Genomic DNA, 13,692 nt, shown 5'->3' with positions numbered 1-13,692 from the left:
ACGCCGTTCGACGAAAACTCCCAATCTTCACCATGAAGCGTCATCAAGGTCCTACGGCTTTTCTGACCACATTTGAGGTGGCTCGGGTCAACCAGCTAGGAGTAGTACACCACAGTATAAAACGTGTCATTTCCTGTCGCCAGTAGGTGGCGCTATGACTATGACCGAATATCGGCACGTAGATGTGTTCAGGCCGGGACTCTCATCCAACGTGTGAAGTTTGGGCCAGATTTGACCATGTACAGGCCAGTTACAAGCCACTTCCTGTTTCGTGGCGAAACATGGAAATTCGACGCTACGCCCACGCCGTTTCATCATCAAGGTCATTTATACATGATGACCAAGTTTGACGTGGATCTGATGAACCGCCTAGGAGGAGTTCGTTAAAGTACGACCCCTGCAAACGCCCCAAAACGCCCCAAAACGCCCAAAAATGTTGCAATCAATTCAAAATGGTGGACTTCCTGTCGGGTTTAGGCGCATGGTACCTACAGACTTTTTTTTAAGTCTGGACATAATACACGTGCCTACCAAGTTTCGTACGTCTAGGGGAAACGTACGGCGAGGAGTATTTTTTTTTTATTTTGTAGGGGGCGCTATCGAGCCATTTTGCCACACCCATGTGCGAGAGCCATACAATATATAATTTTTCGCTACTTCTGATGCGTGTGCAAAGTTGCGCAACTTTTTGAGCATGTTTAGGCCCTCAAAATTGTGATTTTTTTGTCCGGCTAATAATAATAATAATAATTCCTTCAGTTTCAATAGGGCTTCGCACAAGGTCGTGCTTGGGCCCCAACAAGAGGCAAGCACACACGCACACACACACACACACATGCACACACACTCATAAATGAATGGGAATGTTGCTGGGTAGGGACTAGAATGAACTTCACACTAGTCAAAGGTTTAGTGAGAAACTGAGTAGGTTTGTGGAGGACAGCTACAAACACACACACACACACACACATGCGCGCACACACGCACACACCTCTGCATCAACTCTGCCACTGTCACCCTCACACCCTAACCCTAACCCTAACCCTAAACCCTAACCTTAAACCCTAACCCTAACCCTAACTCTGCCACTGTGACCCTCACACCCTAACCCTAACCCTAACCCTAACCCTAACCCTAACCCTAACCCTAACCCTCTCCATCAACTGCAGAGTCGTTGGACAATGTGGGGAGAGTCACGTGATGTATAACTAAGACCTAAACCCTAACCCTAACCCTAACCTCTAACCCTAACCCTAACCCTAACCCTAACCCTAACCCTAACCCTAACCCTACTGCAGAGTCGTTGGACAATGTGGGGAGAGTCACGTGATATATAACTAAGACCTAACCTCTAACCCTAACCCTAACCCTAACCCTGACAATGTGGGGAGAGTCACGTGATATATAACTAAGACCTAACCCTAACCCTAAGCACTAACCCTAACCCTAATCCTAACCCTAACCTCTATGCTTTCTTTCTTTCTTTCTTTCTTTCTTTCTTTCTTTCTTTCTTTCTTTCCTTCTTTCTTTCTTTCTTTCTTTCTTTCTTTCTTTCTTTCCTTCTTTCCTTCCTTCTTTATTTCTTTCTTTCTTTCTTTCTTTCTTTCCTTCTTTCCTTCCTTCTTTATTTCTTTCTTTCTTTCTTTCTTTCTTCTCTCCAAGTCATGATTCTATTCTCCTCCATGGTGTTCATTTCTTCACTCTACATCAGAACAAAATCAATCCTACTGCTGTTTAACTTGGGCTGGAGACATTTCTCTCTCTCTTTCTCGTCATCTCTCTCTGTCTCTCTCTCTCTTCTCCCTTGCTCTCCTCACCACGTTTCCTCATCCTCTCTTCTCCTCCCCTCTCTCCTCCTCTCCCACTACCGACCCAAACTATAATCGATACAATCACACCTCCTCCCCTTCCCCAGGGCAAAGACACACTCATCGTGCTGTTATGCTTTTCAATCTGATTAAATGATTCAGTAAGTGATGTCATTATTCACTCTGGTACAAATTCTTGAAATTTGGAAATTGTCCGCAGTCTAAATGAACTTTTGTTTTTTCAAGACGTTGAATATTTCCTGTGTGTGTCTGAGGTGTGATACTGAGAGTCAGAATCACCCGTTCAGTTTGTCTGGTAATGTCACTGTAAAACAGAGGATAACTTCAGGATAACTAATTTATGTTGTCGGGAAGGCTTTCTCAACCTAACATAGTGTATCAATCTATGATGGCATCACAACATAATAATATCAGTGTAGGCTATATGTCCATTTTAGTTTTCAGATGACTGATTGTTGACTGACAAATCTCATTACCTAAAGACTAAATTGGGGTGTTGCCATTGACTGACATTCTGTAGTTTGAGGCAAGGTAGCCTACAGCAGTGATTCTCAACCTTTTTCATATCAAGGACCCCTAATTTAGTCCACATTAGGGCCACAGACCCCCATTTGATGGGATTTTGTCTCTCGGACCCAAATCTGAGAATATTATTATTGTCAGATATGATTTTGTCCAGAATTCCATGACTATCTGTATTGTAGTTAGAGAGATAACAGAGAAACTATGATCAAAACAGTCATTCTTCTACATTCTCTAATTGGGTTAACTTCTTGTAAATGAAGTAATGGTGAAGTTTAACAATTCATAAGTTTGCTGGGGACCCCCTGGAACCCCCTCAAGGACCCCTGGTGGTTGACCCCACGTTGAAAACCACTGGCCTACAGTATTTGGATTGACTGTGGCTGCTCAAATAGACTAAAACAGACTTACTTGGTTATTTGTCTGAAGGTTTGTGCACCTATTTTATTCTTCATAGAGTGTTTTCCGAGAAGCTCCGTTTCTTCTCAATGAGCTATGATCCGCACTCCCGCACACACACACACTCACACACTCACACACACGCACACAAAATGGTGAGAGAACTGAGCTGAGCTATAGTCAAGAGAAAGTCTGTTTCCCTCGAATGAGCAATGATCAAGGGGCGCACAAACACACTCACGTACACACACACACACACACACACACACACACACACACACACACACACACTGTGAGAGGTATGATGACTTACAGTGATGAGGTCTGTGGTCAGTGAGGGTGTGACGGATCGAGGCTTCATTTGAAGTTTGTTCAGTGTGAATAATGTCCCTGAGTCTCTCTCCTTCTTCCCTTCTCGCTCCTCCATTCTCTTGTTGTTTTTCATTTTCTCTCATGATCCTTTCTTTCTCTTTTTTTTTATTCTCTCTGGCTGTCTCTGCCTATCTTTCTGTCCCTCTCCTCCCCTCTCTTATTTCTTATCATGTCCCAGCTGTTGCTTATCATCTGTCTTTCCCGTACCCTTTCTCTATATTTTTACCCCATTTCTCTCTTCTCATCTCCACTCCCCCCCTCTCGCATGCTGGGCTGATTCAGCGTCCAAACCGCCCCGACTTACAGAGCATAATACCCACAACCACAACCTCTCTGTCCATTCTTTACTGCTCTTACTCAATTCCTCTTTCATTCTCTTTGTCACTTTCTTTTTTCTCCGTCCTGATTTTTCTCTTCCCTGTTTTCCACGGCTTCCACCCCCCTCATTTATGATGATACTTAACAGTCTTAAGGGTTAGATAATGCACAGGGTTATTTTTACATATTAAATTATAGTAAGTCCTCGCAGTCGAGACAAAAAAAACATTAAAAAGTGAAAAAGTGTTGTGGTGCTGAGGTTGCGGCTTTAGACTGTGCAGGCTCTAAGTAACTTTTAAATAAACTTGAGCATCATTTTTGTTTTCGTCCTCATTTCAGTGTCAGTGTTTCCCACAGAAAATGTGTTAGTCAAGGTGGTAGTGGCTGACTAACGTAAACACCTTAATAAATAACACACACACTTAATGTTTTCTATCTACCCTGAGAGTCTTGCACTAGACCACATTTTGAATTACGAATTATCAAGCTAATTTAAATCAGCAAAAAAATGGGCAAAGGTATTTCCACTGGAGTCCACCGCCGATCCCTGATGTAGTCATCCGATCACCCAATCCTAGTAGGTAAGGAGCTAGATAGATAGATAGATAGATAGATAGATAGATAGATAGATAGATAGATAGATAAACAAATACGGTATTCTTTTTTTTATGAAACAATAGAATCTTGTATTTTTTGTTGTCTTTATTTCATTGTCACACATAATTATCCACATCATTCTAACCTTGTAACCCCATAAGAACACATTTCAAAACAGGAGCTGGTATAACTCATTAATATTAAATAGAGAATCGGTATTACATGAAAGACATGATTTGAAAACTGAATAGAAAGTTGCATGCCAAGCATGGTTAAGATTTTCATCCTATTTAACCCAAAATTTTAAATCTACTTTCATAACCTGCTATTACATATAACAACACAAATCAGATTTCATTAAGTTTTTACATCATTTATACACATGACCCTATGTCTAAACCTAACCCAGACAATAAACATTTCAGGCTACTTTTCACTCTATTATATCACCTGACACTCAGTAGACATTTTAGTGACACATTATAGTCACTTCAGTGTGACTGGCTGGCTTAGTGGTGAGAGACGACTATGAATGTAAGAGCAAATGTGTCTCCATCAAGCCTGTCTATCTATCCTTGAGCAAGACACTAAACCCCTTCCTGCTCACCGGCTTGTAAGTCACTCTGGAAAAGAGTGTTAACTAAGTCCATAAAATGTAAGCCTTTTCAATCCACAACACAAGGTCCCAGCAAAATGTAGAAAAAAAATATATTCTCACATGTTTTCATAAAATAATAATTAAGAGTGCAAGTTTATGGCATGATATTACCATTTTCATGCAACTTTGCAAAACGCGTTTGTCGGCTTCTCATTCATGGATAGATTATGGATTCATGGATGGATTTCCTTAACTTAACTAATAATAAATAAATAAAATAAATAAAAAACTGACCAAGACAAAAAAAACAAATAGGCAACCAAAGTTTTACTGTAATGGCCCAATTCTTTTAGATTTGCTTCTAAGAAACACAATTTTACAATTATCAGGAACACAGCAAGATTGTAATATATTTAGACTCCAGAAAAGCCCACAGTTAGTGAATCAACACATGACCAAGCATGGAGATAATGTATGAGGATCAGTTCATATCTTCCTCACAAAGAAAAGGTAGCTGGAGGCGACAGTCCTTGTCACTCCACATGTAGTCATCCTCCTTGGCGATGGCCCCACAGTGGTGGGACAGAGGTAGCTCAGGCACTGTGCCATTCTTCCATTTGTTGTACTCCACTACTTCACTACTACTCTCATTGGCCCAGATCCAGAAGCCAAACAGATGACTCTGCCTCAGACCGAGCCACAGTGGACCGGACACCTCGGTGTGATTTAGCCATTGCTCGACTGCCTCCTGGTCAGAGGGACTGTTGATCCACAGAAGGACTTTGTGGTTCTCCGTGCAGTAGTCAAAGGCCTTTTCCCAGGTTAAAGTTTGATTGATCACTCTGATTCTCGTATTACCTTAAGCAGAAATACAGTTGTAACAGTTAAAACTCAGTTCAAAGCACAAATAGCACACTTAGACCGACAGATATTTGGTAATTTCGTGACCAGATGTGCTACTGCAGCGGGGGCACACCTGTGGCACAGTTATAAAAGAGGTTAGATTAGGAGGAATAAATCATGGCCAATCAAATCAGCTCCTCTCATTCCATTTAAACGTAGTGTTCTCCCCGCCATTGCACACTGACGGTTTTGTAATGGATGAGGAGAGTCTAGACGTGCAGATGTGGTCCAGTCCAGATTTGGTCTGAGTAGAGCAGGTCCAAGCATTATTTTTTCTTCCAGAATTGCACTGCGCTACTTGACGCTCCCCTCCCCCCACACATTTTGGCACAAGTAATGAGACAGTGCAAAGACCAATGAAATTAGGCCACTCACTGCTTTTACTATTAATACATATAAATTCTGACTTTTTTCCTCATTAAACTTGCTTTGTACAGTATTGCTTACCTTTGGAACAAAGTCCAGATGATTCATTGTCCACGGCGAATGGTAGCAAAAAAAAAATATCACTGAAGGAGAGAAGGACTGAACCGTGTTGTCTTGGTGAAGAGCTTGATGGAAAGATTGGCATCCAATGTCTGAAAGTAGAGCACGTTTTGTCCTCCCACTCCCACTCATCGTGCAGCAGTCCAATCCAAAAGGTTCTGTTCTTTCCCATTTGAATCACTTCCTGATTCTGTGTTTGGTTGCTGATGCTGACCAGGTCAGTGTAGTGTGTCCTGCAGTACTTCTGAGCCTGACACCAATTCTTCTTCTTTTCTATCAGGATGTACTCATCAGCTGCAAAAAACAAAAACATTACATTACATTACAACTCCTTTTCAACCAGAAAGTAATAATTATCTGCAAGAAACACAACTTCTGTGAAAAGGTACTGACCAACCAGATGTTTACAAACAGCAGCCTCTCTTTCCAAATACAACTCTTTCCAAAATGGCATTAGCTGATGTTAGCTTTCGCCTAACATTAGTCAGCTATGGTCCTCAATTGGTGTTTCTCAAATCCAAGAATGCCAAGTCATTACTTAAGTACTTGAAAGAAAGATCTTCTGAAGTTGTCTTGGAGAGAACAAACTTGCCAAGAAAGTGAGTAAAGATAAGTGTCCTCACAATTTGAGATGGGCTGTGTGCACAGTTTTAAATTTTCCATCTGTTTCAACTAGCTCTATGCTACAGACCGTTGTACAATGTCTTAATGTGCAAATATGTTCTCCATGCACGAAAAGAGAGATAAATACCTTTTCCCACTATGAAAGGATTACATGGGGGCACGACTAGAAACAGGTAATAGTATGACAGAGAAATATCGCAGTGGAAAGTAAGGGTATAATCTTTGTGCAAAAAAATAGATCTGATCACAATGCGGACAGATTGCAGACAAAGAGAATGCATATAAATTCCAGGTGTAAATGGGGTCTAATATAAAGGTAGCAGTTATATTTTGTTAGCAGCTTCACTATGCATGTATTTGAGGATCAATGAAATCAGTAATTCATACCTTTTTTTTGTCAGCCAGCTTGTAACGCTACAACTACTATACCCACTAAACAACGCTGTTATTGTAGTACCGTATTTCCTCTAATAGTGGCCGGTAGTCAATTAAAAGCCAGGTCTCCGATAACGGCCGGGACCGTGGTCGACACGAACAAATAAAGGCCGGCCCCAAATACAGGCCGGGGAAAAAACAACGGTGGATACCGGTAAACTCCTGGTGCCTGTTATATAAAGTAACTGTAGTTTGTAGTAACGTACAAGTGCCACAAGATGGCGGTATGCCACAAGACGGCTCGGCCGGCGGAAGTCTCTGGAGCGTGCCGTCGTCGATTACCGTAATTATTGGTAATGCATTACAGTAGTAACAAAACGGCTACCTAACAAACCCCAACAGAAGCAGATCAGAAAACAAAGAGGCTTCGTACTAAAATATGAGCAAATATACTTATCAAACAGAGGGAATCATAAATAAAGGCCTGTCTCTAATATAAGCCTGCTTCCAATAAAGGCCCAGTACCCTCTGCAGTTGAGGAAAATAAAGGCCCGGGCCAATATTAGAGGAAATACGGTAATATAGCCAATGATTGGAGTCATATTGTATGGGCATCATCATTCAAATAAGAAGAAATTAAAATAGCATTTTCCTTATGGCAAAATTAATTTATTGATGACAACATTATATATTGTATTGTATTGTAACTTTTTGGGTTCACATGCCCCTTTGCCCCTTTTTAACCTATAATTTTTTTCACGGATCCCCTTTGGATTAAATACAGTGTGTGTCAAATGTGGGGAAAAATAAAACATTGACCTGCCCACATTGTCTATAGCAACAAATGGAAAAAATGGATAGTCTCTGACACATTGGTAGCCTACCTTTAATGTGAAGGACAGGCCTGCTTTATTGCAGAGGAGTCTAGTCTTGTTGTTTTAGCTGCCTAACCTTAACCAAAGTTGTTTTATTTGCCTAAACTTTAGCTAACTTTAGGTGAAAATGGTGTGTCCAATTTGTGTTATTGTCACAGAATCCAATTTGTGGTGGTGGAATATAATCTTAACATAATTTGTGTCCACAAAACTTAGTCTGCGTTTCAGACTTAGTGCTCATTTCCCAAAATTCTATGAGATCACTTTGAACTCTGTGACTGGCTTCTGGCGTGCGAGGATGCAGACACTTCCACTGGGTTGCTTTAAGACTGTCATGTTATTCAGCAGTGTCATGTTATTTGGCAGTGACTGTTAGCTCTCGAGTGTGCAGGTGCTTGTGTCAGTGTGTGTGTGTGTGTGTGTGTGTATGTGTGTTTCTGTGTGTGTGTGATTGATCCAACTTATATTCAACTTTTAGGACTAATGCTACAAACCACATCTGAACCAGTAAGCACAAGTAATGTTTAAGAAGGGTTTGGAAGGCTTTGGAGGTTTTGCAAAACATTTAAAGGTGCAAGATTTAGGCTAATTAATAACACTCTTAATACTGAAAAAAATGAATAAAAAATTAACTTACTCTTATTGTAGCACATGAAAGGTATTCTGTCTGAACAGTTAAAACCTTTCCATGTGTTCTTGTCCATAGCTTCACATATTTGGTCTCCAGTTCCCAGAGTTACAACTGAGGCGTTGAATGTGAAAGGGACACCATCTGACCAAGTGGAAACATTATCCCGAGTGTGACTAAGACCAACCCAGACACGATATATGTTTTCGTGTATAAGTTTCCGTATAAAATGTAAATCCTCCTTATCATCATACACTGTTGTGAGGGTGGAGTTACTATCTTTACATAGTTGCAATGCATCAATCCTATTCTTTCTTTCCACCAGAAAGAACACTCTCAGGTGGCTTGATGGTAATGCCAAGTAGAAACATGCTGAAAAGAGAGATTGGGAAAAAAAAAAAGATATATATAACCTTTATTTAATCAGGAAGTCACGTTGAGATTGAGATCTCATTTGCAAGTGAGACCTGAGTACATGATAAAATAGGGAAAATTTGAATGTACAGTTCAAGTACATCAAGTAGAAACAATAAAATAGGAATTAAAAAAACATAAACTATAAAAATACAATTTGAATATAGAATAAATTTAATATACAACACATATACAACAAATAGAAAATCCCATATATCCCATATATGTATATATACCAATTACTTTGTGATGCATTTGTTAATAAATGAATAAATGAATTGCTAAATAAATGAAATACAAAAAGTATTAGGAATATAGGCTACTACAATATCACCAATATTCACACCAGTCATATGTTATTATAGGAATCACAGTAGAGCTTAATTGTCTTAATGGAGCTTCAGTGGATCTATCTATCTATCTATCTATCTATCTATCTATCTATCTATCTATATATCTATCTATCACTAATCAGAACTAACACTCACTGACATTACTCTGTACCTATACTTAGACCTATCTCTGGTTCAGAATAGGGCTGTCATGATTTCACAGTTTTGACGATATATCTTAATATTACATTTTAAAAGATGTAATAATTGTACACTAAATTCACAACAAATTGGGAAAATCGTTTAGCCCAATAATATCTGCAATTTCATGCTTGTTTTACTTGGTGGTATAGATTCATTCACTATCTCTGTTCATTTCAATGGTTTTAATACCAGATATGGTGGCTAGAAAAAAATATTTTATTGTCTGCTTTGCCTGCAGTTCCCACCCCCGTCCGTATTGGTACAACACACGCCAAAGGCCCATCTGTGGTTTCTCTTTCAAAATATCTCAGGAGACAGGAGATACTGAGAGCTTTCATCCCCCAGTTAAAATAGTTCACTTGGTAGTGTGGAGTTCCTCGGGTTTCAAAATAAAATGGAATCCTTGATGGGAGGGAATGTCGGGCCTAAGCTGTGAGCAAAGGGGGAAATGCGTTGAACATGGCAACATGGCATATTTGTCTCCACCATCCCAAAAGTCTAGTCACTGCTGAGAGTCTGTCATGCAGCACAACATAGCTAATGACCATATAGGTAAGCTACCCAGCAAGCTAAACCTCTTAATATCAGACTGTGACAAGACTGGCTGGTGGCAAAGTTGGTGTTTGTCCATCCACTAAAGTAGCATTAAGGCCAACATCCACCAGACACGTTTATGGGCAGTTTATCTTGTTATTACCCATATTCTGTTTTTTCTTATAAAAGATATCACCGGTGTGAATTTTCCTTTTTCCTTTCACCATTATTGCCCATGAAATTCTAAAGCCACTAATGCATTTTCCCCAGTCAGGAACCGCTACTGTCTGTTCTATCTCCTGGAAGTCATAGGCTCCCATTGTTTTCAGAAATCCTGTAACAACAGTGTGCAGGGACACAGTGTTTTGTCCTAACATGACTTTACAAGGCCACAATCAACTAAATAAATCTGTACTATGGAGGTTTGTAGTCATACTGTACATTTTTTTTGTTAGACTTTAAACATTTTAAAAATCATTCCCTCTGAATTTAAGATATTCTTTTCATGATGATCATATCCTGAAAATTTGATATCGTAACAGCCCTAGTTCAGAATATTACTATCAATAATTTCTAACCTTACAATGTCCCAACAATTGGCTAATGGGACTTCAGAAACCAAATTATACCAGCAGTAAGCTTAATTATGTGATACAATTACTGAGCTGACATCTGTTTATGACAACCCACTTCTGCTATCACAGCTATGCCACCACATGATAGCCTACATAACTCATACACAACTGGCTTTCTAGCCTTGTTTTCAGTCTCGGCTTCCTTTCATATGCCTCATCAACAGTGTATTCCCAGCACACAGGATTTAAACTGGTGCTGTCTGTCTTGGTGGGACTGTGAATTGTTGGTCTAGGCTTACCTGAACACAACAGCAGAAACACAACGGTAATTTCCATGGTAATAGCAAGGTCAGAAGATGGTTGAGGTCCAGAGATGAATGACAATCACAGTGAATGACTGTTGGGACAGTATGCTGATCGAGATCCTAAGGAAAAAGGAGGGAAAATATCAGAAAGGTAATTTTGAGAAAGAAACATACATATACACCTAAAAAGAATTAAAAAAATAAAAATAAAATGTATCCTGCAGTGAACTTTTTTTTGTGTGTAGTGAACCTACTGATTCCTTCCTTTTATCAACTGGCACTTTCTTAATGTTTGTTTGTGTGGTGTATCATGTAAAGATATTTTTATGGGTTTTATTGTTTAAGTGATAATCCGTGAGATTCTTTTTTTTTTTTAGTAACATATTTGGTGATAAGCTGTCATTACTAAGGTGTTTTGCACTCCAACAGATCACTTTGCAAGTTGCTGGGCTGAAAAATACTCACACACCCCTAAAAAAACAAGGCTGGGCAATCCCAGAAGTTAAGCCAGTAAATATATCAAATATGTTTTTGTGTAATTATGACATATTACAACACTCCATGTTGTGCATGTGTTTGACATTAGACCACTTCTTAGCATAGCATTTGGGTTATGCTGTGTATGCAAACAGCCTATAGAAGGTCCATGATCCAACAGCTAAGTAGGCTCCAGTACATTCAAAGTGATATTAAATCTTACTCTTCAGCAAACTAATTAATTAGAGCAAAAAATTCATTTAAAAATGTTTGAACAGAACGTATACTGTTTAATTTGAATACTTTTTATTTGTACATAAAGTGCACATTCAGATTATGACTAGTCTTCTCACTTAGCCCTTTCATTTAAGTTATATACCATCTGGATGAACTAAATGAAGAGCATTCACCAACAATATATAGACATTTTGAATGGGATTTTCTGTTTCTGTTGTATTCACCTCTGTAAATGGATTGGATATATAACAATTGATACAGCTATTAATCTCATGTTGTCTGCTGCTTCCACATGCATCTGCTTACTTCTGTTGCCTTCCTGGTTCAGCCAGTTGGTTTATTTGGTTACATTTGAATTTGGTTTCAGAAACAAAGCTCTGGTTAGATGTAGATGGCTTCCCCAGTGTTGCAATGTTGCAGGTAAAATTCATGTCTTCAGGAACATCGATTGAAGTCACTACCAAATTTCACTGTGCTTATGAAAATATTGAACTGTGAAACACACAGTTGGCGTTCAAAGGGGATCAAAGAAATATGCATTTTTCGAGGCGGGACCCACCACTGATAAGGAGCAGTGGCACAGTGGTGATGCGGTGAGGGGGTCGGTCCCGGACACTCTGATGTCCTGTTACTGTTGAGCCTTCTGGAGGTGTCGTCACACCTCAACCCGGGAAGGTCTAGATTATGTGGCTGCTTGTCTGATGGCCCTGTAGCTCTGTGACAGCATAGCCTGAAGTCCTCTATGGCAGCTATTTGTGGGTTAGATTCCTTTAACATCTGAATTACTTGTTACTGTTACTTAACGTCCTGTGCACTGATACTGCTTGTAAAAACGACCTTATGCTTTATCTATATCGATGTAACCTGGGAAGAGCACACCACAGGTCACAGACTAAAATTTGGGATTTGTATTCCTGACTCCCAAAAAAAAAACAAAAAAAAAAACAGCATTGATGAAAGTTTAAAGGTTCAAAATGATTGTGCATTGTCCCTTTGCCACTCTATCCTGAATATCCTGGTCTGCTCTCCTTGTATGCTAACAGGTGCACACACATATGTGCAGAAATGTGTAATACATACAGAAATAAACTTTGCACGGATGGAAAGAGCATCAAAATATCCTACTCAAGTAGAAATACTGTGTAGAAATACTTAATGATATTTTACTTGAGTAGAAGTGAGATTGCTGGTGTATAAAAATATACTTAAGTAAAAAGTAGCTCATTTAAAATGTACTTGGAGTAAAAGTGCATGTTGTGTGTTTTTAGAATATCTTGAGCATTGCAAAAAATATAATTTTGAAATGTTATTATTTGGTCTGTGATTGGAAAAAGAAACATGCAGAAAATGTCCGTCCCCATTGTTCAAAAACATTACATTGATGTTTCACACTATGAGACTCAACGTTGACAAAATACTCAAACTCCTGGATGTACTACAAGGTGGTAGTGGGTCCATGGATATGAAAGACTGTTGGTAGTCAAGTCTCTTTTTCACATAATTTAAGTTAGTTACAATTATTTTTGTTGTACACAGGCTGGTATTGCTGTCAAGTCTAGTATCAGAATAAAATGCATATTTGAGTGGAGATTTTTATTGAAACACATTTCTTAGTCCAGAGTAAAGATTCCAATCCTTACATATCAAAGCCTTAATCTCTTGGATTGCGAATGAGCAAATTAATTGGGTTAGTTAACCAGCAATTTTACAGAAAACAGGCAGATCACTGTAAAAAAAAAAAAAAGTGCTGTAATTACATGGACATTTGATGTATTTTCCTGACCCACATCCAAAATCAGGTTTTCACAGTGGTTTTTAAAGCTATAGTGTGTTCTTACCTGATCCGCAGAGGTGTGTGCTGTCCTGCAGAATGGCACTGTGACTCCGACTACATGTACTGTATCAGACCATATCTATATAAGCATCTTATTATGAAAATGACGTCCAACTTCAACCAGGAACCAGGAACCAGGAGACAGGAACGAAACAACCCACAAATTAAGCAAACAAATGCACAAAGAATGCACAAAAACAAAATCTCATTCTGAATTTATTTGTTGACCTCTTCATGATTATTACAACTGTTAA

General features: G+C 39.2%; 1 protein-coding gene across 3 annotated transcripts; it reads right to left on the bottom strand.

Moving 5' to 3' along the window:
* Positions 1-4,141: 4,141 nt before the first annotated feature.
* LOC139660032 (putative C-type lectin domain family 20 member A) lies at positions 4,142-13,481 on the bottom strand. Of its 3 annotated transcripts, XM_071538071.1 has the most exons (6): positions 13,443-13,481; positions 10,885-11,010; positions 8,812-8,898; positions 8,536-8,670; positions 5,986-6,318; positions 4,142-5,493 (listed from the first exon to the last, which is right to left on the bottom strand). In XM_071538071.1, exons 2-6 carry the CDS (start codon positions 10,919-10,921, stop codon positions 5,117-5,119), a joined length of 969 nt encoding a protein of 322 aa, XP_071394172.1. In that variant the 5' UTR covers positions 10,922-11,010; positions 13,443-13,481; the 3' UTR covers positions 4,142-5,116. The 3 variants fall into 3 exon arrangements, with proteins under 3 accessions (XP_071394172.1, XP_071394170.1, XP_071394171.1); XM_071538069.1 differs by having other exon boundaries at positions 8,536-8,898; XM_071538070.1 differs by lacking the exon at positions 13,443-13,481 and adding an exon at positions 12,164-12,353 and having other exon boundaries at positions 8,536-8,898.
* Positions 13,482-13,692: the final 211 nt, after the last annotated feature.

The sequence above is a fragment of the Centroberyx affinis genome, unplaced genomic scaffold, assembly GCF_046629955.1.
Source record: "Centroberyx affinis isolate AG114_WGS23_722 - 3 ecotype Tasmania unplaced genomic scaffold, CSIRO-AGI_Caff_v1 ptg003200l_1, whole genome shotgun sequence".
NCBI lineage: Eukaryota > Metazoa > Chordata > Actinopteri > Beryciformes > Berycidae > Centroberyx > Centroberyx affinis.
This window is presented reverse-complemented; position numbering and strand designations above follow the sequence as displayed.